Source organism: Mobula hypostoma, chromosome 18, assembly GCF_963921235.1.
Source record: "Mobula hypostoma chromosome 18, sMobHyp1.1, whole genome shotgun sequence".
Taxonomy (NCBI): Eukaryota; Metazoa; Chordata; class Chondrichthyes; order Myliobatiformes; family Myliobatidae; genus Mobula; species Mobula hypostoma.
The window spans coordinates 20,966,798-20,992,353 of NC_086114.1; the positions used below are offsets into that span (position 1 = coordinate 20,966,798).

At 41.8% G+C, this 25,556-nt stretch overlaps 1 protein-coding gene across 1 annotated transcript in view; it reads right to left on the bottom strand.

The window, feature by feature from the left end:
- Positions 1-25,556, bottom strand: part of si:dkey-192p21.6 (uncharacterized protein LOC565246 homolog) — a 355,495-nt gene that overhangs the window by 117,381 nt on the left and 212,558 nt on the right. Inside the window, 2 exon segments of the mRNA XM_063070659.1 lie at positions 1,815-1,833; positions 3,958-4,034. Coding sequence (XP_062926729.1) covers positions 1,815-1,833; positions 3,958-4,034 — 96 coding nt within the window.

Consider the following 25,556-nt stretch of genomic DNA (forward strand, 5'->3'; position numbering starts at 1 on the left):
GTGGTTGGAGGTCAGGCTGGAGTTCAGGTCAAAGTGCTCTATGGGACGAAGCCCAGTGATCCCCAGTCGGGTCGGCAAGCACCAGTGAGGATGAGGGCTGGTGATTCACTGCCAGGTAACCAAGTTGCTCCCCCCCCGCCAACCGCTGCTCAATGTGTCCCAGGATCAGAGGTACATATAGGCAGAAGGCATGAGGGCCAATGGCCCTCCCTGACCCTCATTCCCAGATCAGCAAGTTCAAGGCCTGGAATTTGGGATCCATCAACAGCGAGTCCTTGAGCTGATACTGAAGATCGAAGTCAAAAGATCAAAGATTGAAGTGGTCGTGGCTGGAAGTCAAGGCCCAATGGCCAGAGCCCTGGGTCTGTGATTCCACTAGGGGAGCTGGAGCCTCATGTCTGTGAGTCCTCTGGACTCCAGAGGCTCAGAGACAGCCAATCTGTGGTGGAGGCCTGTCTGCATGTGTGAGTGGGTGGGAGGGAGGAAAGGGGCTTGATTTTCTGTGGTTGCTTGTGCTGTTCTACTGAACATTGTGGGGATGCTATATTAGAGTCATAATGTGTGGCAATACTTGCGGGCTGCCCCCAACACATCCTTAGGTTGTGTTGGTTGTTAACACAAAGGACACATTTCACTGTTTGTTTCAATAAATAAATGAATCTGAGTCTACTAGGCATATGTTCCTGTTCTGCATTTCACATTCCTGCACTCTGCTGTTTATGTTCTATTGTCGATGTTCTCAATTTCTAACTGCTGCCATTCACTCACTGACCAGGAAATCAAGTTTACAGCTTACCCCCATGGTCATCCCAGTTTTATCCTATTGATATGCCCCCTCTCCCACACACGTTCAAGCTTCCTTTGTCACCTTTTCAGTTTTGGTGAAGGGTCTCTGATCTGAAACATTGACTCTGCTTCTCTTCCTAAGGTTGCTGAGTATTTCAAGCATTTTCTGTGTTTGTGTTATTTCTGGCAAGAACTAAGTGGTTGAAGAATTCTACATCAGGCTGTGCTATGCCTGGTGTCTGAGGAGAGTGATGCTAGGCTCAAATTTGCTGGAGTGGACCAGAGTTGTTTCATGCAATTAACTGTCTTGTTTGGACAAAGAATAACACTTCAGCCATCATCCAGTGGCGCCTTGTTTTCAGGTGTACTGATATTATACATGATGCTAAAAGAAATCCTCTTTTTCTTTCTTTGATTATCGCTGCAAGATTAGCAATGTAGCCTAATCCAGTAGAGGCCCTTCGACACCAGATTCCAATTGAAGGTCGTGAGTTCGAGCCCCAGCCGAGACAACGTGTTGTGTCCTTGAGCAAGGCACTTAATCACACAATGCTCTGCGACAACACTGGTGCCAAGCTGTATGGGTCCTAATGCCCTTCCCTTGGACAACATTGGTGTCGTGGAGAGGGGAGACTTGCAGCATGGGCAACTGCTGGTCTTCCATACAATCTTGCCCAGGCCTGCGCCCTGGAGAGTGAAGACTTTCCAGGCGCAGATCCACGGTCTGGCAAGACTAACAGATGCCTTTTTTATACTTCCTACCACTAGAGTTAGCTTTCTCTAAAGCAGTTATCTGCCATCTTTTCTGTCAAAATGATCCAGCTGTCAGCTAGCCTTTCTGAAACAATATCTAATGTAATACAAACATTAATCGTGGTGGATTTTTGATGGGAGCTATTCTACTGAAGACCAGATCCTTCCTGGTTTATTTAATGCATAAAAGTATAGCAAAACCATCAAGGGCCAATTAATGAGAATTCTTGGTATGAATGCATGTCCAGTTTCATTATCACTTACCAAGGCATCACAGGTCAGCTACAGTCAATCCTGCAAAACATGAAATGAGATTTTATATGAAAGATTTCATGCAAGGTTGCAGATATGTATTTAATTCTTCAGCAGAGTATTTTTAGAATTCCGAGGTATTTACTAGGATCAAAAATATATAGAAATCTTTATTCCATATTACACTTCGAAATCCATAAGAGCATAAAATATAGGAGCAGAATTGGGTCATTCCCTCTTAGCCCTTCACCAATCCACCCACTAAATCTCTCCTTGATAGAGTAGAGGGATAGGTAAATACTAAGAACAATGATTAGCTAATGATCAATCACCTTATGAGCACCTTAGCTTACTGTTGTTGGGCAAGTAAGAAAGAAACCCTACCCAGCAACAGGTGACGTATTAGACATTGTCCTCTATCTGGCCATTCAGAAGGGACATCTCAAGGTATAACTAAATATGGGAAGGGTGGCATAGGGGATAGAATGTTCAAGAGAGAGGGGAAGGTGTCAATACAGTATAAGGAGCTAATGTTGTATCCAGGCTAGCTTTGGCAGAAAATAATTATAACTAACCAATGATGATTTTACATCTAATAGTATATCAACATGTGATCGAAATTATTCCAAAACTGTCTTAACTCGCGTAATTGTAAGATTTCCTGTGGACGTAATGATCAATATTATAAATTGTGAAGAATTGTGATCCGGGGGAGGGTAGTGTCCGAACTGGCTCTTTGGGAGATCAGTGTGTAACTTCCCCCATAGCATGCTATGAATAAAGAGTAAAGTTTGAGAAAGTATTGCTTGTGTTATTGTGTTTGCGGTATCTGTGCTCTTGCATCGGGTCGATCCGCCTTGACATCCTGGGCCGCTGGCAAAACTGAAAGCTTGCTGAAAATATCCAAGTCTGTCATCATCCATCATCATCACTGTCATCACCTAATTCTTCATCTCTGACCATCATTTCCTTCCATCTCCTCCTGACTGGAAGCATCCTGGCCACCATGGAGTGACTAAGAATAGTAACTGACAGAGGCGGGACTCTTCTGCTCTTACTCCACATCAATCACACTTTTATTCCAATATCCATTTTACCCTAAAGTCGTGTAAGCCTCGCTTCCATCTTCCACTACCACAATCCCCACCCTCAAAGGTAGATTTATTAAGTTTCCTGAGGGTACTGCGGATGGCTCTGCAAAATTATGCTTCCTTCAAAATTGACTTGAGGTTTAAAACCCTCTGGAATATGTCAATCAATAATACCAGAGACTCAGGTTGCAGACCCTGGGGAATATTAATTCCCGAATAATTTTTGATTTATTGCTTCCATAAAAGAATTAATTTAAATCAATGGGTAAGGATCTATACTTTCAGTTGCACATTCAATTTGCTCTACATTAGACTTTGGAAAGAATCTGGTCCTACATGCTGATATTCTGTAGCATCTGGTTTTATTTGAAGAATTTTATAAAACTTGACTATCTTCAAGGCTTGTACCACCACCGCCCCTGTTGTAAAAGAATCAGCTGCAGTAACAGGAGAGACTGATCAGATCTCCTATTTGTCTGAAGTACAGCAATATCAATGCAGCCACGACCCAGTTCACATCTCTGCTGTTAAGAAGGTCATGTGGAAGCAGCAAATATTCCAGTCACTGGCTAAGCAACAATACCTGCAGCTCTTTGTTTGCCCCTCTTGATGCCCCAAATAGCCAGTGTTCATTCTGAGTGATATATTTGAGCTCTAATAATGAGACGCAAACCCTGCTTCTGCTTTCTGCATTTAATTCAGGTCTCAGCTTTGAATGCCCATTCTCTGATTCTTGTGTCTCCAGCTCTTCCTGCTCCATTAGTCCCCTCCAAAGAGTATGGCAGTCAAAAGGATTTTACAAACATAATCTTTAAGAGTTATATGTTAGATTGTCAATGTAGGTGTGAAAATCAAGAAAAATATGTAAAAGCTAATTCCAGGAAAATCAAAATTTCATACTTTCTCCATAAGCCCCCAGTCTCAAACCTAGCAATTGATTTGAAAGTATATGTTAGTAATTATCCTGACTACTAAATCATGGAGTTCCATCTGGATAAGACAGTGCAAAATATTAATGAAAATATTCTGTTCTGTGTCTGGTAATACAAACCAAAAATAATTTCTATTATAATACCATTCCATGGGGCATGTTCAAAGAACCAATAGCTGCCTCCTCCATAGTTGACAAAGACCATGATTGTTAGTGCCAAACTGTAAATACAGAGAGAGTGAGATACGTTTATTAACAGCATTTATTACGAGTCCATTCACTTAATCCATATTCCCAAACTGAGGGTCCACCAATGTGTAACCTGTCTGCCAATTGCTATTATCCTCAACTCTGAAAAAGAAAGCTGTTGGCTCACAATCATTTTCTGGTTGCAACATATAATCCAAAATACTGAAATGAGTCGTACATTTTCTGAAACATCATCCGAAACATAGACTGAAATCCCAATGGTTTCTTTAAGCAAACACAAAAAACCCATCAGAGAGATAGATCTCTTACAAATGTTTCTCTCTTAACCTGAAACAAGTAAGGCAGTTGATCATCTCAGTGTTTTTGGGGGATAATCTTGTTCTCCAGTTAGATTTCCTTACAAAGCAAGTGCAAAGTAACAAATGATGGATTTAACAATAACATTTTGAGATGTGATTGAGAAAGTAGGGTGTAAATGCCACAGACTGAAGGTTATCAGCCAGTCAGATATCCTAAGACTGAAGATAGTATAAAATTATACAGTGGTATAATTTCACACAGAGAGTGTGGGTGCATGGAATGCCCTGCCAGTGGTGATGTTAGAAGCAGGTACATTATAGACATTTAAGAAACTTTTAGGTAGGCACATGGATGATTGAAAAGTGGAGGTCTTTGTAGGAGGGAAGGGTTAGATCGACCTTAGAGTAGGTTAAAAGGTCAGCACAACATCATGGACTGAAGGGCCTGAACTGTGCTGTAATGTTCTAAGTTCTAAAATGTTACAAAGAAAATGCAGTACTCAGAGTTTCCTTTAATTCATATTGAATTATTTTAATGTCTGAAGATGACAAAAGTATATATCTTCAAACAAGAATAGAAAATAAGTTTGACAACTTAAATTTATATGGCTCCTTTAATACAACAAAGACATGCCAAGATGCTTCACAAGAATATTATCAAACTAAGCTAAAGTCGATGGGCTGGCCAAGAGCTTGGCAAAGAGATTGGTTTTAAGAAATGAATGAAAGGAAGCATCAGTGGTACAGAAGCAGTGTAGAATTTAAGGGAATTTCTGAACATAGGGCTTTGGCAACTTAAGCATAACTACATCGGTGGTGTTATTAAAATAAGGTATGATCAGGAGGTGAGAATTGCTGCTGGTTGTCAGGATATCAGGCTAGCAAAGACCACAGACATGAGGTTCAAGAACAAAGAGGTTATTATATCAGGATTATTGCATTCAATTCTGGTTGCCCACTTATTGGAAGGATCTGGAGGCTATGGAGAGGATTCAAATGAGGTTCACCAGGAGGCTGACTGGATTAGAGGGAATGTGCTATAGAATATAGTACATACTATATTCTCCTTATAGCATGTTCTGTAAGCTTAAAATAGGATAATTATTGTTTATCTTGAGTGGCAAAGGCTTATAGGAAACCTGATAGATGTTTATAAAATAATGAGGGGAATATTTAGAGTAGGTAGCTTGTACCTTTTTCTCAGGGTTAAAATGTCTAACAACAAAGGGCATGAATTGAAACAAGAAGGGGAAAGTTCAAAGAAGATGCGTGGAACAAGATTTAAAAACACATCAAAGAGTGGTGGGTGTCCGGAATGTGTTGTCATGGATAGTGGTGGAACACATTTGGTAAAGGCATTTAAAAGGTTCTCAAAGAGGCAAAGGAATACGTAGAAATTAGAGGAATACAGACCTTGTGTATGCAGAAGGGATTAGTGCAATTAGGCATCATTAGCATAATTAATTTGGCACAACGTCATGAATTGGAGGGCTTGTTCCTGTGCTGTACTGTTCTATGTTGTAAGCAAGCATAAGCATTTTTACAAAATAAAGGTAGTAATCAACTGAGAGACAATTTAGGTCAGTAAGCACAGCACAATGGGTGAAAAGGACCGTGTCTGTGTGTTGGGATTCATTTTAATGTAGTTGCCAGGGAACAGAATGGAATTAGAAGTATAAAACAAGCTTATGATGGGAGACCAAACCTGATTATCTTTCTCAGCTGACAAATGCCCAACTTACATATGAATGTGTGTTTGAGAGAATGGCAGGGTGATTTTACCAGTGACTGCAGAGTTGTAAGCATCTTCCACTGTGTGAGAACTGAGATGCCCTGTCACATTCTCAACCTGCAAACTTTTTAGGTTACAAACAGCTCACAGGAAAAGAACTCTGTCCCAGCCTGCAGAGGACCTGTACTTATTTGGAGGAAATGTCTGCTCACCCAGAAACCTCTGTCACACAAAGAAGGCAATGTAGACACAGTGGAAGAGAGAGAGACACCAGTGAGACCAAACGTGCCTTCGTCAGTGTAATTTAGGAACTGTCATTGGGAGATGGTGCAGAGGGCCAGCCTGTTGAAGAGAACAGGGGCAAAGGCAGATCCTTAGATTGCAGCTGTGAAACTGACCACAGGAACACATGACTGGAGATTCAGTGAATATGCTTTATTTAAAAGGAATTAATCCAGGTATTTAAAAATTCATCCACCTGTACAATGGTGAGGAGGAATTGGAGCAGAATGGCATAATGCATCAATGGCCACATACAGGTTTAGAACATATAACATAAAATACAGAAATCTACAGCACATTATAGGCCCTTCAGCCCACAATGTTGTGAAGACCATGTAACCTACTCTAGAAATGCCTAGAATTTCCCTACCGCATAGCCCTCTATTTTTCTAACTCCATGTACCTATCTAAGAGTCTCTACACCCCGTTGTATCTGCCTCTACCACCTTCACTGGCAGTGCATTCCATGCACCCACCGTTCTCTGTGTGAAAAACTTACTTCTGACATCCCCCTTGTACCTACTTCCAAGCACCTTAAAACTGTGCCCCCTCGTGTTAGGCATTTCTGCCCTGGGAAAAAGCCTCTAGCTATCCATACAATCAATGCCTCTCATCATCTTATACACCTCTATCAGGTCACCTCTCATTCTCCGTCACTCCAAGGAGAAAAGGCCAAATCTACTCAACCTACTCTCATAAGGTATGCTCTCCGATCCAGGCAACATCCTTGCAAATCTCCTCGGCACTCTCCCTATAGTATCCACATCCTTCCTGTAGTGAGATGACCAGAAATCAACACAGTACTCCAAGTGGGGTCTAACTAAGGTCTTACATAGCTTTAACATTATCTCACGGCTTTTGAACTCAATCCCACGGCTGATGAAGGCCAACATACCATATGCCTTCTTAACAACACTGTCAACCTGCGCAGCAGCTTTAAGTGTCCTATGGACATGGACCCCAAGATATCGTTGGCCCTCCACACTGCCAAGAGTCTTACCATTAATATTATATTCTGTCTTCAAATTTGACCTATCGAAATGAACCACTTCATGCTTATCTGGATTGAACTCCATCTGTCACTTCTCAGCCTGGTTCTGCATTCTATCGATGTCACGCTGTAATCTCTGACAACCTTCCAGACTTCTACAACACCCTCAAATTACTAACCCACCCTTCTACTTCCTCATCCAGATCATTTATAAAAATCACAAAGAGGGGGAGTCCCAGAACAGATCCCTGCAGAACACCACTGGTCACCATCCTTCATGTAGAATGCAAGCCACCTACAGCTACCCTTGCCTACTGTGAGCAAGCCAATCCTAGGTCCACAAAACAAGGTCACCTTGGATCCCATGCCTCATTACCTTCTGAATGAGCCTCGCATGGGGAACCTTATCAAATGCCTTACTGAAATCCATATACACTACATCCACTGCTCCACCCTCAACAATGTGTTTTGTTACAAAACAGGAGATTTAAAAAGGGATGGAATAGACATGTCACAGTGATTTAAGCTTTGGTCCATTATTTCAATCAGAGCTATATCATGGCAGGGTTGAAAATATGATTGGAAGGATTCAATTGCAACTCGGAGGCTGTGAGTTCAAAGAAACTGCGCAGGAAACAGTGGAGATGGAGCAATAATGGGGGGAGGGGTCAATTGTTTTATTTTGAAATTAGGTGTTATGATTTTAAGGAAATGAATGAGCACTTGAGGAAAAACTATTAACACTATAAAACAATAAAAATCCAGAGACAGTGGTTGACAAGTTGACAGCAATAGGAACGGAGCAGAACAGACTACAAGGGAGCAGAATGCATCTCTTGTACACAAAATGAGCTCAGGGTCAAGCAGTGACAAAAAACAAAATAAAAACACAAAGGTAAGGAGTTTTGGTCCTCTCTGTGAAATTTCTGATGGAAAGAGACTTCACAAGTCCAACATTCATTCACAAAATAGTACATACACCAGACAAAGGAAAACAACAATCAAATGAAATGGTAAACTCTACAGGCAAAATTATTATCCAAGTAGCAAACTCTCAATTTCTTTAAATTCCATGGCAAGTAATTAGAAAAACTCACTTATTCAACAACACTGCATTTAATGTACAACTCATTAGTGGCAAAACCAGTGGTGAATACTGAGGAATGAAAAGTAGTATCAAATAAGTGCAAGATCCTTTTGGTGCAAGTCTGTCTCTGTGACAGAATAATTTACTGTCATACAATGTTATTGCACGCAGTGATTTGATTGTTGTATCAAGGGCTCCCTAGTGTCTAGTCAGTTTCATATACAAGTACAATTACAATAGACAATAGACAATGGGTGCAGGAGTAGGCCATTCGGCCCTTTGAGCCAGCACCGCCATTCACTGTGATCATGGCTGATCATCCACAATCAGTATCCAGTTCCTGCCTTATCCTCATAACCTTTGATTCTACTATCTTTAAGAGCTCTATCCATCTCTTTCTTGAAAGCATCCAGAGACTTGGCCTCCACTGCCTTCTGGGGCAGAGCATTCCACATATCCACCACTCTCTGGGTGAAAAGGTTTTTCCTCAACTCCGTTCTAAATGGCCTACCCCTTATTTTTAAATTGTGGCCTCTGGTTCTGGACTCACCCATCAGCGGGAACATGCTTCCTGCCTCTAACGTGTCCAATCTCTTACTAATCTTATATGTTTCAATCAGATCCCCTCTCAAATCCTTCTAAATTCCAGTGTATACAAGCCCAGTCGCTCCAATCTTTCAACATATGACAGTCCCGCCATCCCGGGAATTAATCTTGTGAATCTACGCTGCACTCCCTCAATAGCAAGAATGTCCTTCCTCAAATTTGGAGACCAAAACTGCACACAGTACTCCAGGTGTGGTCTCACCAGGGCCCTGTACAGCTGCAGAAGGACCTCTTTGCTCCTATACTCAATTCCCCTTGTTATGAAGGCCAGCATGCCATTAGGTTTCTTCACGACCTGCCGTACCTGCATGCTTGCTTTCAGTGACTGATGTTCAAGAACACCTAGATCTCATTGTACTTCCCCTTTTCCTAACTTGACTCCATTTAGATAATAATCTGCCTTCCTGTTCTTACCACCAAAGTGGGTAACCTCACACTTATCCACATTAAACTGCATCTGCCATGCATCTGCGCACTCACCCAGCCTGTCCAAGTCACCCTGCATTCTCATAACATCCTCCTCACATTTCACACTGCCACCCAGCTTTGTGTCATCTACAAATTTGCTAATGTTACTTTTAATCCCTCCATCTAAATCATTAATGTATATTGTAAACAGCTGCGGTCCCAGCACTGAACCCTGCGGTACCCCACTGGTCACTGCCTGCCATTCTGAAAGGGACCTGTTAATCGCTACTCTTTGTTTCCTGTCAACCAGCCAATTTTCAATCCTTTCTGAAGATTCATTTAATTATTAACTAGCTGGACTGATTTTAGCAGTTAGAATTGAACCTAACAGTACTACCATTTTACACAACTCGTTACAGATCAGAACCTACAACTTTTAAAAATTCTTTTTATTTTTGCAAATTATTTTCAATATGTATTGTCTATCTTTTGACACTCCAGTTATGAGAAATTAATCTACTCTAACAAAACCTTCCATTAATTTGAAGCTTTATTTAAACCTTCCCTTAATCTGCTCTGGTTTAAATAAAAGATTCCCAGCTTCACTGGCCTCTTCACATAATCAGTCCTGTTTCTACAAAAGGACAATGGCAGCTCTGCTTCTCTTGCTGTGGTCCTTAAAAAGTTTGGAACAGCTGTCATCGACAGTTCAAATAAATTGCATAGGAAACAGTATTGAAAGTTAGCAAGGTGGGCCCTCAAATCAAGATACAGTATACCTGGAACCAGACATCCCACCTCTCCCGGAAGTTCCGGGAGTCTCCTGCATATTAATAGTGGCTCCCTGATGCCCGCAAATTATATACAATGTCCTGGAAATTGATTTTTTTGAGAGCGAGCGTGAGAGAAATCACGAGAAAGAGCAAGAGAGCGAGCGCGAGTGAGAGCGACCATGACAGAGAGAGCGCAAGAGCGAGCGAGAGCAAGAAAGCGCAAGAGAGCGAGCGCGAGTGAGAGTGACCATGAGAGAGAGCGCGAGAGCAAGAGCGAGAGAGTTCCAAAAAAAGTCAGAGTGGCAGAGTGTTCCAAAAAGATAAAATATAAAACGTACATCACCCCAGACCACACTAAAGTGTACCCCTGCCTAATAGGGGTCAAAATAATGACAGTGTTGCTTGCTGCACTGTTTGCAACAGTGACTTTTCTATTGCCCATGGTGGGTTAAGACTGTAAAAGACATGTTGAGGTGAGTTTAACAGGTGTCATTTGTTCATTAGCATAGCTAACGTTATTTAAACTAGCTGGTTAACTGCTAAGGAGCTACTCTATTGCAGACATCCCACCTCTCCCAAAAGTTCCGGGAGTCTCCCGCAAATTGATGGTGCTACCTCCCCGAAATGAGTTTTTGCAGGGTGGAATGTCTGTGGAACACTCAGAAGTGTGCTTAAATTGTAGAAAATCTTCAATAATGCTTTGCAAAGAACTCTACAAAGTGTGTTAATATAGTAGAAAATCTCTTAAAAATGTTTTGCAAGCAACTCTACAAAGTGTGCTAATATTGCAGAGAATCTTTAAAAATGGACTACACAAACTTACACTATTCCAAGTTATAACCAGTGAGACAGTTCAGAACATCCACTAGTATCAGCATGTTTCCATGGCTCCTAGTGTGAACTTTGAGAAATGAAAGGGAAGATATGGATAAATGCAAGAATGTATGGTGTAAAGTTATAAAGTTATCAGCATTAGTAAATTCATTGGTACCCAGTAGCTAAACAACGTGTTGTTTTGAAAAACCTTTATAATACCCCTTAAATCCTGAATAACTTGGAACATTTGTTTCTTCAATAGGGGAATGAGAAGATGCCATTTGGTTCTACTTCTATTGATTACAGATACCAAAAACTAAAAATTACCATGCCTAACAAATTGACGGCAGCCTTTCAGAAGACTGGGTGATTGACTCCTGCTCATTTGCCTCTTGTTTCATTGGCAGTGCTTGAGACAGAAGCAAAGATCAGGATTTGCACTCGTTTGGGAGATTATGGATTGGCGTTCTTTACATCTGTCATAGATCTTACAAGGCAGAAACATCAAAAAAGATTTTCATGTTATTTTCATTTTTTTAAAATTCACCCAAACATCTGAATGTCTCTTCAAGTCACGGAAACAAGTAAGGAGCAGGACTAAGTTTAATTACACACTCTTATCCAAGTGTCAACTTCAAGTTAATTGTCCTTGATATGTACACCAGCAGCTTATTAGTAATACTGTACTAACACTTCTGCATTGATTGCCTGCCCTTAGTAAATGGTCAGTAATCTCACCCCAGAACTTCCTTTATCAATAGAGACAGGGCTCAAGACAGATGTTGTAATTTTCAATTGAACTCCTGATGGTTTTGTTTAATTAAGTTCAGGCAGAACAAAAGAGAGAAAAAATCAGTTCGGACTTATTCACACCCCTCCAGAGAATAAACAAATGGAAGCCGAGATAATACCAATAACTATTTGCTCATATAAACAAGCAGACTAATTTGCTAAAAGGATATTCCATATGTTGTGATTTTGATTTGAAGAACAAAGGCATGTAGGATTCTAAATGTGGAATCAAATGCAAACCTTGCAGTTAAAATATTATCCTCTGAAAAGGTGATTTAATTCTATTTTCAATTTGCAACACAAAAAGTGCACAACTACTGCATATAACTACATAGAATCCGACTTTGGACAGCTACACAGAATTAAGAAAAGAAAAGCTTTATAGAACATATCCCTTAAGTGTGTCCCAAATCATTTTACAACCAATGTAGTCTTTACTCTTTCAATGCTAACTACTGTTGGTGTAGAGAAAAACAAATGGTACCCAGCAAGCTCCATTAAACAACTATGTTAGAGGGTTTCTTGGGTTTAGCACATTTACATTTAGCAAATGACTTCAGCCACCAATCTTCAGATCTGAATATTAATTGTAGATTTAATTTAAATGCAGCTCTGAACAATAGGTTCCTAAAAACATTGAATCATTGCTGATTAAAATTCAATTAGATGTCTGTGGTATGTGTGCATATCGGGAGGTGTAAAGTTTGTGTGCAATTTCAAAGAAAGCATTGAGGATGCATTGTAAATGTGGATTTATCCTTTGATGTTTAGCACATAAAATATCAAGCCCCACGTTGGGCCAGCCAGACCTTTTGACCAAAAGCCTGCTGTACTTTGTTTTGTTGAATAAAGAAGCTGCTTTATATCTACCAGTACTTTTCTCCAGTGACTTCATTCACACAACAACAAACTAGATAATCTTTTTTGAGTCTGCTTGTTTGGGAGACAGGCAATGGGAAATTTCTTTCTTATGCGAAACAGTATGCCAGAAACAGAATCAGAATCATGTTTGTTAGCTTATGTGTCATGAAATTTGTTGCCTAGTGGTAATAGTGCAATTCAAAAGGCATAAAAAGTACTACAAGTTACAATGAAAACTAATAGTGCAAAAAAAACAAATTATGTTCATGGGTTCAAAAGTTATCAGCAATCTGATAGCGGCGGGAAAGAAGTGTCGGTCTTCAAGATCCTGACGGTAATAAGAAGAAGGCTTGTTCTGAATGGTAAGGGCCCATAATGATGAATAATGCCTTCTTGAGATACAGCCTGTTGAAGATGTCCTCACTGGTGAGGAGAATTGGCCATATGATGCAGCTAGCTCAGTCTACAACCCTCTAAATCCTCTCGCGATCCTGTGCATTGGAACCTCCATATTATCCACTATACATCTATAGAAATTTGGAAGTGTTTGGTGACATGCCAAATTTCCTCAAACTTCTAACAAAGTAGAACCACTGGCGTGCCTTCTTTATGATTGCATTAAAGTGTTGGGCCCAGGTTTGATCCTTTGATGTTGATAGACAGGTAGATGCTTTATTGATCCCAAAGGAAATTACAGTGTCACAGTAGCATTACAAGTGCACAGACATAAATATTAGAAGAGAAGTAGAAAGAATAAAAAATAATTTACCACAAACAGTCTAACAGGAGGACAGCATCACTTCCCCGGCTATAGTTTGACTCATTATAGAGCCTAATGGGCGAGGGTAAAAATGACCTCATACAGAGCTCTTTAGAGCAGTGCAGTTGTCTTAGTCTATTACTAAAAGTGCTCCTCTGTTCAGCCAAGGTGGCATGAAAGAGGGTCGGAAACATTGTCCAGAATTGTCAGGATTTTCTGGAGGGTCCTTTGTTCTACCAGCGTCTCCAGTGTGTCCAGCCTAACTCCTGTAACAGAGCCAGCCTTTTTAATCAGTTTATTGAGCCTGTTGGCATCACTCATGTTGATACCATTGCCCCAGCACACCACTGCATTGAAGATTATACTAACAACAACAGGCTGGTAGAACATGTAAAGGAGAGGTCTACATACTCCAAAGGACCTCAGTACCCTCAGGAAGTAGAGATTATGCTGGCTCTTCTTGTACACAGCCTCTGTGTTGGAGCTCCACTCAAGTCTGTCATCCAGATGCAGCCCCAGAAACCTGTAGGTCCTCACCACATCCACATCCTCACCATCGATAGTAACAGGGAGCAATGCAGGCTTAGTCTTCCTAAAGTCCTTCACCATCTCCTTTGTCTCACTAATGTTGAGCTGCAGATGATTCAACTTGCACCATTTGACAAAGTCCTCAACGAGGGCCCTGTATTCATCCTCCCATCCTCCCTTTATACACCCAACTATTGATGTCATCAGATATTTTCTGCAGATGACTCAGTGTTGTATCTCAAGTCTGAGACATACAGGGTAAACAGGAAGGGAGCCAATACAGTCTCCTGTGAGGCTCCAGTGCTGTTTATCACCATGTCTGACACACAGTTCTGAAGCTGCACATACTGTGGTTTGCCATTCAGGTAGACCATTATCCAGGATATAATGGAAGTGCCAATCTGCATTGAATGGAGCTTTTCCCCCAACAATGAGGACTGTATGGTATTGAAGGCACTTGAGAAATCAAAAAACATGATCCTCATAGTGCTGCCCTGGAACTTGTTCACTCTTTCTACTGCTAACCCCTCAAAGAGGACTGGACTGGACAAGAGTATTTACTGTAACATAGAACATAGAATAGTACAGCACAGTACAGGCCCTTCAGCCCACAATGTTGTGCCGACCCTCAAACCCTGCCTCCCATATAAGCCACCACCTTAGATTCCTCCATATACCTGTCTAGTAGTCTCTTAAACTTCACTAGTGTATCTGCCTCCACCACTGGCTCAGGCAGTGCATTCCACGCACCAACCACTCTCTGAGTAAAAAACCTTCCTCTAATATCCCCCTTGAACTTCCCACCCCTTACCTTAAATCCATGTCTTCTTGTATTGAGCAGTCGTGCCCTGGGGGAAGAGGTGCTGGCTATCCACTCTATCTATTCCTCTTATTATCTTGTACACCTCTATCATGTCTCCTCTCATTCTCCTTCTCTCCAAACAGTAAAGCCCTAGCTCCCTTAATCTCTGATCATACTGCATACTTTCTAAACCAGGCAGCATCCTGGTAAATCTCCTCTGTACCCTTTCCAATGCTTCTACATCCTTCCTATAGTGAGGTGACCAGAACTGGACACAGTACTCCAAGTGTGGCCTAACCAGAGTTTTATAGAACTGCATCATTACATCGTGACTCTTAAACTCTATCCCTCGACTTATGAAAGCTAACACCCCATAAGCTTTCTTAACTACCCTATCCACCTATGAGGCACCATTCAGGGATCTGTGAACATGTACCCCAAGATCCCTCTGCTCCTCCAAACTACCAAGTATCCTGCCATTTACTTTGTACTCTGCCTTGGAGTTTGTCCTTCCAAAGTGTACCACCTCACACTTCTCCGGGTTGAACTCCATCTGCCACTTCTCAGCCCACTTCTGCATCCTATCAATGTCTCTCTGCAATCTTTGACAATCCTCTACACTATCTACAACACCACCAACCTTTGTGTCATCTGCAAACTTGCCAACCCACCCTTCTACCCCCACATCCAGGTCGTTAATAAAAAAGTAGAGGTCCCAGAACAGATCCTTGTGGGACACCACTAGTCACAATCCTCCAATCTGAATGTACTCCTTCCACCACCACCCTCTGCCTTCTGCAGGCAAGCCAATTCTGAATCCACCTGGCCAAACTTCCCTGGATCCCATGCCTTCTAACTTTCTGAATAAGCCTACCATGTGGAACCTTGTCAAATGCCTTACTAAAATCCATATAGATCACATCCACTGCACTACCCTCATCTATATGCCTGGTCACCTCCTCAAAGAACTCTATCAGGCTTGTTAGACACGATCTGCCCTTCACAAAGCCATGCTGACTGTCCCTGATCAGACCATGATTCTCTAAATGCCTATAGATCCTATCTCTAAGAATCTTTTCCAACAGCTTTCCCACCACAGACGTAAGGCTCACTGGTCGATAATTACCCAGACTATCCCTACTACCTTTTTTGAACAAGCGAACAACATTTGTCTCCCTCCAATCCTCCAGTACCATTCCCGTGGAGAACGAGGACATAAAGATCCTAGCCAAAGGCTCAGCAACCTTTATCTCTAATCAGTCCTACCTTCACTCCTGTCATCCTTTTTTTCTTCACATAATTGAAGAATGCCTTGGGGTTTTCCTTTACCCTACTCGCCAAGGCCTTCTCATGTCCCCTTCTTGCTCTTCTCAGCCCCTTCTTAAGCTCCTTTCTTGCTTCCCTATATTCCTCAATAGACCCATCTGATCCTTGCTTCCTAAACCTCATGTATGCTGCCTTCTTCCACCTGACTAGATTTTCTACCTCAGTTGTCACCATGGTTCCTTCACCCTACCATTCTTTATCTTCCTCACCGGTACAAATTTATCCCTTACATCCTGCAAGAGATCTCTAAACATCGACCACATGTCCATAGTACATTTCCCTGCAAAAACATCATCCCAATTCACACCCGCAAATTCTAGCCTTATAGCCTCATAATTTGCCTCTTCCCAATTAAAAATTTTCCTCTTTCAAACCTCTTACTCACTCTTCCTTCAGTTAGTCCTGACGAAGGGTCTCGGCCTGAAACGTCGACTGCACCTCTTCCTAGAGATACTGCTTGGCCTGCTGCGTTCACCAGCAACTTTGATGTGTGTTGCTAAAAATTTTCCTGTCCTCTTTGATTCTATCCTTTTCCATGATAATTATAAAGGCCAGGGAGCATTGGTCACTGTCCCCCAGATGCTCACCCACTGAGAGATCTGTGACCTGACCCGGTTCATTACCTAGTACTAGATCTAGTATGGCGTTCCCCCTGGTCGGCCTGTCCACATACTGTGACAGGAATCCATCCTGGACACACTTAACAAACTCTGCCCCATCTAAACCCTTGGAACTAATCAGGTGCCAATCAATATTAGGGCAGTTAAAGTCAGCCATGATAACAACCCTGTTATTTTTGCACCTTTCCAAAATCTGCCTCCCAATCTGCTCCTCTGTATCTCTGCTGCTACCAGGGGGCCTATAGAATACCCCCAGTAGAGTAACTGCTCCCTTCCTGTTCCTGACTTCCACCCATACTGACTCAAAAGAGGATCCTGCTACATTACCCACCCTTTCTGTAGCTGTAATAGTATCCCTGACCAGTAATGCCACCCCTCCTCCCCTTTTTCCACCCTCTCTATCCCTTTTAAAGCACTGAAATCCAGGAATATTGAGAATCCATTCCTGCCCTGGTGCCAGCCAAGTCTCTGTAATGGCCACTACATCATAATTCCGTGTATGTATCCAAGCTCTCAGTTCATCACCTTTGTTCCTGATGCTTCTTGCATTGAGGTACACACATTTCAGCCCTTCTACCTTACTGTCTTTACACCGTTTATTCTGCTTCTCTTTCCTCAAAGCCTCTCTGTATGTTAGATCTGGCTTTACTCCATGCACTTCTTTCACTGCTCTATCGCTCTGGGTCCCATCCCCCTCGCAAATTAGTTTAAACCCTCCCGAACCATGCTAGCAAACCTACCTGTAAGGATATTGCTCCTCCTCGAGTTCAGGTGCAACCCAACCAATCTGTACAGGTCCCACCTTCCCCAGAAGAGATCCCATTGATCTAAAAATCTAAAACCCTGCTCCCTGCACCAACTCCTCAGCCATGCATTCAACTGCCATCTCCTCCAATTCTTACCATCACTGTCACGTAGCACTGGCAGCAATCCTGAGAACGTCACCCTTGAGGCCCTGTTCTTCAGCCTTCTGCCTAATTCCCGAAACTCACACTTCAGGACCTCACCCTTTTTCCTGCCTATGTCATTTGTCCCAACATGTATCACAACTTCTGGTTGCTTTCCCTCTCGTACCAGGATGTCGTGCACCCAGTCAGAGAGGGTAGAGAGGGTAGAAAGACTCCTAATTCAATATTTCGTTCAAAAAGCAGCACTCTTAGAAACACAATACTTCTTTGGTACTGTACTAGAACTGTCAAGTTAATTTTTTGTATTCAATGTTCCAGGTGTGTTCTTCGGTATAAAACTACTGTGACATGTCTTCATACATGTATCTAAGTTTGCTGATGGTACAGAACTTAATGCCAATGTGGTTGTCTTAGAGTCATAGAAAAGTCCAGCACAGAAACAGTCGCTTCGGCTCATCTAATCCATGCTGAACTGTTTAAACTGCCTACTCCCATTGACCTGCACTGGGACCATAGCCCTCCATACCCCTACCATCCAGGTACCTTTCCAAACTTCCCTTAAGCATTGAAATCGAGCTCACATGCACCACTTGCTCTGGCAGCTCAGTCCACAGTCATGACTCTCTGAATCAAGAAGTTTCCCCTCATGTTCCCCGTAAACTTAAACATACTGAGGAGAACTTGGGCGGGGGTGGGGGGGTGGTGAGGGAGCAATGGTTATAGACAGGCTCGGAATAAGAATTAAGTTTTTTATCACTGAAATATGCTGTGACATTTGTTCTTTTGCTGCAGCGGTACAGTGCAATACGTAAAAATTGCTGTAAGTTACAATAAAAAACATATAAAAAGTAAATAGTGAGGTAATGTTCATAGGCTTGCAGGCCATTCAATGAATGTAATAGGACATGGTAGAAGAAAGAGAAAAATAAAGTGCGAGATTGAAAGGTGTTGATATTCAGAGCTGTTTGAGTATCCTAGTGTAGTTAATGTCCAGATACAATATGCATTTAGATATGTAAGCCTTCTTTGCAATAGGATTTGAAAACAAGAAAATTCACCTTATACCAATTATCTCAGCCTTTGGGGAGACCACACTTGGCGTACCGAGTAGGTGGACTGCCTGTCTATAATCAAGTATATTTGCACAAGCAGGAGCACAACAATGTTCATTTATTTATTTCGAGATAGGAGAGTTAACTTACAAAAAAAGAATAAGTAACTGGAGCTGTAGTCTCTGGAGTTTATAAGAATGAGAGAAGATGTCACTGAAACATAAACTTCTTAATGGAGTTGGAGGATAGACGCCAGAATGACAATACTCCTTACCGGAGTCAATAGAACTAGAGGCTTCAGTCTCAAAATAAATCAGCCATTCAAGACAGAGATGAGAAGAAATTTCTGGGGAATTCTCCACTGGAGCCTCAGTCATTCAGTATATTCAATGGACAGAAATCAATGGACTTTTTGATTTTAAAGGAATCAGGGGACATGAGGTTACTGCGGGAAAGTGTCAATAAGGTAAAAGTTCAGCCATGATGTTACTGGGTGGCAGATCAGACATGAGAAGCAGGGTGGACTGTTCTTGCTTCTTCCTCTTCTGTTCTTATTCAGAATCCATCAGAAACTTAGGATAAGATGCCAGACATCCAGTAAATTATTATGTGATACACTTGCATTGTGGGAAAGACCACAACCAACATCTACAAAGCAACTGCAAAATGCAGGCATCTGACTCTCTACTGTCAAGACCACTGCTGTGCACAGAGGCTTTGAGGACAAGCTAGAAGTGTTATCTCCACTACTTAAGCCTATGCAGTACTTGTAACTTAAGCAGAACTTGGGGCCCAGTTAACTTATGTATTGATTGGTTGATAGATTACCAACAACCAAGGCTGACAGTGGTATTGTAGCATAGCTGTTAGCATAAGGCTTTTCAATGCTAGCGACACAGGTTCAATTCCGCCATTGTCTGTCGGGAGTTTGTACATTTTCACTGTGACCGCATAGGTTTACTTTGGGTGGTTCAGTTTCCTCCCACATTCCAAACCCTTAGGTTAGGCTTAGTAAGTTGTAGGCATGCTATGTTGGTGCCTGAAGCTGGGCGATGCTTGCAGCTGCCGCCTGCACATCCTGAGACAGTGCTGGTCATAGAGTCATAGAACACTACAGTAATAAACAGGCTCTTCGGCCCATCCCATCGGTGCCAAACTATTGTTCAGCCTATTAGTCCAATCAGCTTGTACCCAGACCATAGCCCTCCATGTCCTCCCATCTGTGCACTCATCCAAATTTCTCTTAAATATTGAAATCAAACCATCGTTGAATTGAATTGACTCTATTTCTTACATCCTTCACATACATGAGGAGTAAAAATCTTTATATTATGTCTCCGTCTAAATGTGTAATGTGCAGTCATAGTAATTTATAATATAATAAATGTAACATAGAAATACATTCAAATCAGCATGAGTTAATCAGTCAACATTGTTGACGCCAACAAAGCATTTCACTGTATGTTTCGATATTTCTATGTACATGTGTTAAATAAAGTTAATCTTACCTTAATCTAATCAGTCCCCTCTTTGCAGAAGTGGCATTGTGCATTTTTAAGTCGTCTGATAAAAAGTTCCTCAAATACAAGTTCTGTACTACTTTGGAAAATCAGTTTAGATTTTGTGCTCAAGATCTTGGAATGAGTGTTCAAAATCAGTAATTGTCTGCAGAAATATTAGTAAAAGCAATGAAAATCAATGGAGCAGCCACCAATTGAACCATAACCTTGGTGGAACTTGGCTAAAATCATCAGGGACATGGATCTATACGTCAAATCACAGGACCGTGTCCCTACATGCTACCTTGCTGCATTGATCCTGTCCAAAGTGACACTGCTTTCCCCAGGTAGTAATAAAAATAATTGAAAATCCTGGCCACTGAAATGGCTTCCAGGTTAAGGAAGCTAGTTTTAGTACCTAAAATGAGACAGAGGCCACACAGACCAACAAAAATATTGCTGAAACCTTATCTCTGCTAAAAAAATACAGTGCTATAAAAAGTATTCACCCCCCCCCAGAAGGTTTCATGTTTTATTGTTTTACAGCATTGTATCACAGTGGATTTAATTCGGCTTTTTGGACAATGATCAACAGAAAAAGACTCTTTTGTGTCAAAGTGAAAACAGATCTCTACAAGTGATCTAAATTAATTACAAATATAAAACCCAAAATAATTGATTGCATAAGTATTCACCCCCTTCAGCTCAGTATTTAGTAGATATACCTTTGGCAGCAATTACAGCCTTGAGTCTGTGTGCATAGATTTCTAACAGCTTTGCACATCTGGACTCTCCAATTTTTCCCCATTCTTCTTTACAAAACTGCTCAAGCTCTGTGAAATTGCATGGAGATCGTGAGTAAACCGTTCTTTTCAAGTTCAGCCACAAATCCTCAATTGGATTGAGGTCTGGACTCTCACTTGGCCACTAAAGTACATTAACTTTGTAACTTTGTTGTTTTTAAGCCATTCCTGTGTAGCTTTGGCTTTATGCTTTGGATCACTGTCTTGCTGGAAAACAAATCATCTCCCAAGTCGCAATTCTCTTACAGACTGCATTAGGTTTTCCTCCAGGATTTCCCTGTATTTCACTGCATTCATTTTACCCTCTACCTTCTGGAAGTCGAACCTGACCAGAGGGCTTAAAAAGAGGATTTTCGTAGTAGTCATAGAGTCCATCCTCACGTACGGATGCGAGATGTGGACACTCACCAAGATGATGCGAAAGTCTCTAGATGGTTGCTATACATGAATGCTCCGGATGGCTCTTGATGTGAGTTGGCAACAGCACATGACAAACGTTGATCTCTGTAACAACCGATGTTCTCCACTAAAATTCAGGCGAGAAGACTGCAACTAGCGGGGCACTGTCTATGCCACCCTGAGCTACCTGCCAGCCTAGTCATCATATGGGAGCCCAAGCACGGGAGGATGAACCCTGGGCGCCCTCCCAAGACTATGGTCAACACGCTCCTAGAAAACAGCGGCGCGGCTAATGTAGATGAACTGAACACACTGATGAACATACTGGAGAGGGAGAAGTGAAGAGTCTGTCATCGTGCCCGACACTGGCCCCCTAGGTCTGAGTCAACGTAGTAGTAGTGGTAGTTTACAAGCCTTCCAGGGCCTTCTGCAGTGAAGCATCCCCACAGCGTGATGCAGTCACTACCATGCTTCAAGGTAGGGAAGGTGTGTTTTTGATGATGTACATACAGTGTTTGGCTTATGCCAAACATAACGTTTAGTCTGATGGCCAAAAGCTCAATTTTGGTTTCATCAGACCATAGAACCTTCTTCCAGCTGGCTTCAGAGCCTTCCACATGCCTTCAGGCAAACTCTAGTCAAGACTTCATGTGAGTTTTTTTCAACAGTTTCTTTGCCACTCTTTCATAAAGCTGAGATTGGTAAAGCACCCAGGCAACAGTTGGTGTATGTGCAGTCTCTCCCATCTCAGCCACTGAAGCTTGTAACTCATCCAGAGTTGTCACAGGTATCCTAGTGGCCTCCCTCATTAGATCCCTTCTTGCATAGTCAGCCAGTTTTTGAGGACGGCCTGCTTTCCGCAGGTTTACAGCTGTGCCACATTCTTTCCATTTCTTGATGATTGACTTAACTGTACTCCAAGGAGTATTCAGTGACTTGGAAATTTTCTTGTATCAATCTCCTGACTTGTGCTTTTAAATAACCTTTTTGCAGAGTTGTTTGGAGTGTTCTTCATGGTGTAGCTTTCGCTAGGATACTGATTCACCAGCAGTTGGACCTTCCAGTTACAGGTGTATTTTTACTACAATCAATTGAAACACTTTGACTGCACAAGTCTCCAATATGGATCTCCATTTAACTGATTATGTGACTTCTAAAACCAATTGACTGCACCCGTGCTGATCTTGTGTGTCATATTAAAGAAGGATGAATACTTAAACAATCAATTATTTTGTGTTTTATATCTGTAGTTAATTTAGATCACTTTGTAGAGATCTGTTTGACACAAAAGAGTTTTTTCTGTTGATCGTGTAAAAAACAAATTAAATCCACTGTAATTCAATGTTGTAAAACAATAAAACATGAAAGCTTCGGGGGGGGGTGTTGATTGAATACTATTTATAGGCACTGTATAAGCCTGCAATTTCAAACTACAAGAAATAAAGTGAAGGTGTTTTTCTTCTTCAAAGAGAACACGTTCCAAATATAAAAGCCTCCTTTCATACTCAATAGGTTAATAGAAGTAATACTTATGATTAATGTATCATTTTTGATGGATAGTCCATTTCTGATTTATTACAATATTGATTATATCAGTCTCCCAGCATCTGCTTCTATCTGCTTACCAACACAAATTTCCATGCATATGCTGATTTTTAAAATTTCCGCATTATCTATAATACATTAGACCTGATGGTATGACAAGCGTTCCTCTTTGTTTTAAAATAGGCTGTCACTCTTACTCACCTAAGTGGGTAGACTCTGCTCCACTTACCTGTTAAGTGTGCACGGTGGTTTTAAGTGTATGGATTTTTGTAAGTTAAAATGTTTTCTCTTTCATTTTATTGAAGTTTATGCTGTTAAAGCTGCACTCCCAGGACAGTTGCTAGAGCATTCTAGCAGGTCATTCCCTAACCATCGTGTGGTATATTGGAAAGATCCATTTGGTGAGCTATTGCAGCCATAAGTAAATGACACAAGTATATGTATTGACAGCTAAAGAACTCGAGTTAGGTCCATTTTCTTCTGCACAACAGACACAGGTTTGTAAACTGCTAGGGTTAGATCCTCAAGGAGCAATGCAATCTAGATAAAAGGAAATTTCAGTGATTGTAAATTTATGTTAACTATCATTTTAGCTCCCTTTCTCTATAGAGTTCAGAAGAATAAAGAGAAGTAAAGGTGTACACTATTTTCTAAATGGGGAGAAAATTCAAAATTCAAAGGGATTTGGGAGGCCTTGTGCTGGATTCCCTAAAGGTTAACTTGCTGGTTGAGTCACTGGTAAAGAAGGTAAATGCAATGCTAGCATTCATTTTGAGAGGCCTAGGATACAAGATCAAGGATGTAATGCTGAGGCTTTATAATGCATTGGTCAGACTGCATTTGGAGTATTGTGAGCAGTTTTGTGCTCCTTATCTAAGAAAAAATCTGTCAGCATTGGAGAGGGTCCAGAGGAGGATCACAGGAATAATCCCAGGATTGAAAGGGTTAACATATGAGATGCATTTGATGACTCAGGGTCTACATTCGCTGGAGTTTAGTAGAATGAGAGGAAATCTCATTGAAACCTATCAAAAATTGAAAGGCCTTGATAGAGTGGACATGGAGAGAATGTTTCCAATAGTGGATGAGTCTAGGACCGGGGGCACAGCCTCAGAATATAATGGTGTTTCTTCAGAACAGAGAACATAGAACATAGAACGTAGAATAGTACAGCACAGTACAGGCCCTTCGGCCCACAATGTTGTGCCGACCCTCAAACCCTGCCTCCCATATGAGCCCCCACCTTAGATTCCTCCATATACCTATCTAGTAGTCTCTTAAACTTCACTAGTATATCTGCCTCCACCACTGACTCAGGCAGTGCATTCTACGCACCAACCACTCTCTGAGTAAAAAACCTTCCTCTAATATCCCCCTTGAACTTCCCACCCCTTACCTTAGAGCCATGTCCTTTTGTATTGAACAGTGGTGCCCTGGGGAAGAGGTGCTGGCTATCCACTCTATCTATTCCTCTTATTATCTTGTACACCTCTATCATGTCTCCTCTCATCCTCCTTCTCTCCAAACAGTAAAGCCCTAGCTCCCTTAATCTCTGATCATAATGCATACTTTCTAAACCAGACAGCATCCTGGTAAATCTCCTCTGTACCCTTTCCAATGCTTCCACATCCTTCCTATAGTGAGGTGACCAGAACTGGATACAATACTCCAAGTGTGGCCTAACCAGAGTTTTGTAGAGCTGCATCATTACATCGCGACTCTTAAACTCTATCCCTCGACTTATGAAAGCTAACACCCCATAAGCTTTTTTAACTACCCTATTCACCTGTGAGGCAACTTTCAGGGATCTGTGGACATGTACCCCGAGATCCCTCTGCTCCTCCACACTACCAAGTATCCTGCCATTTACTTTGTACTCTGCCTTGGAGTTTGTCCTTCCAAAGTGTACTACCTCACACTTCTCCGGGTTGAACTCCATCTGCCACTTCTCAGCCCACTTCTGCAATCTTTGACAATCCTCTACACTATCTACAACACCACCAACTTTTGTGTCATCTGCAAACTTGCCAACCCACCCTTCCACATCCAGGTCGTTAATAAAAATCACGAAAAGTAGAGGTCCCAGAACAGATCCTTGTGGGACACCGCTAGTCACAATCCTCCAATCTGAATGTACTCCCTCCACCACCACCCTCTGCCTTCTGCAGGCAAGCCAATTCTGAATCCACCTGGCCAAACTTCCCTGGATCCCATGTCTTCTAACTTTCTGAATAAGCCTACCGTGTCGAACCTTGTCAAATGCCTTACTAAAATCCATATAGATCACATCCACTGCACTACCCTCATCTATATACCGGGTCACCTCCTCAAAGAACTCTATCAGGCTTGTTAGACACGATCTGCCCTTCACAAAGCCATGCTGACTGTCCCTGATCAGACCATAATTCTCTAAATGCCTATAGATCCTATCTCTAAGAATTTTTTCCAACAGCTTTCCCACCACAGACCTAAGGCTCACTGGTCGATAATTACCCAGACTATCCCTACTACCTTTTTTGAACAAGGGAACAACATTCGCCTCCCTCCAATCCTCCGGTACCATTCCCGTGGACAACAAGGACATAAAGATCCTAGCCAGAGGCTCAGCAATCTCTTCTCTCGCCTCGTGGAGCAGCCGGGGGAA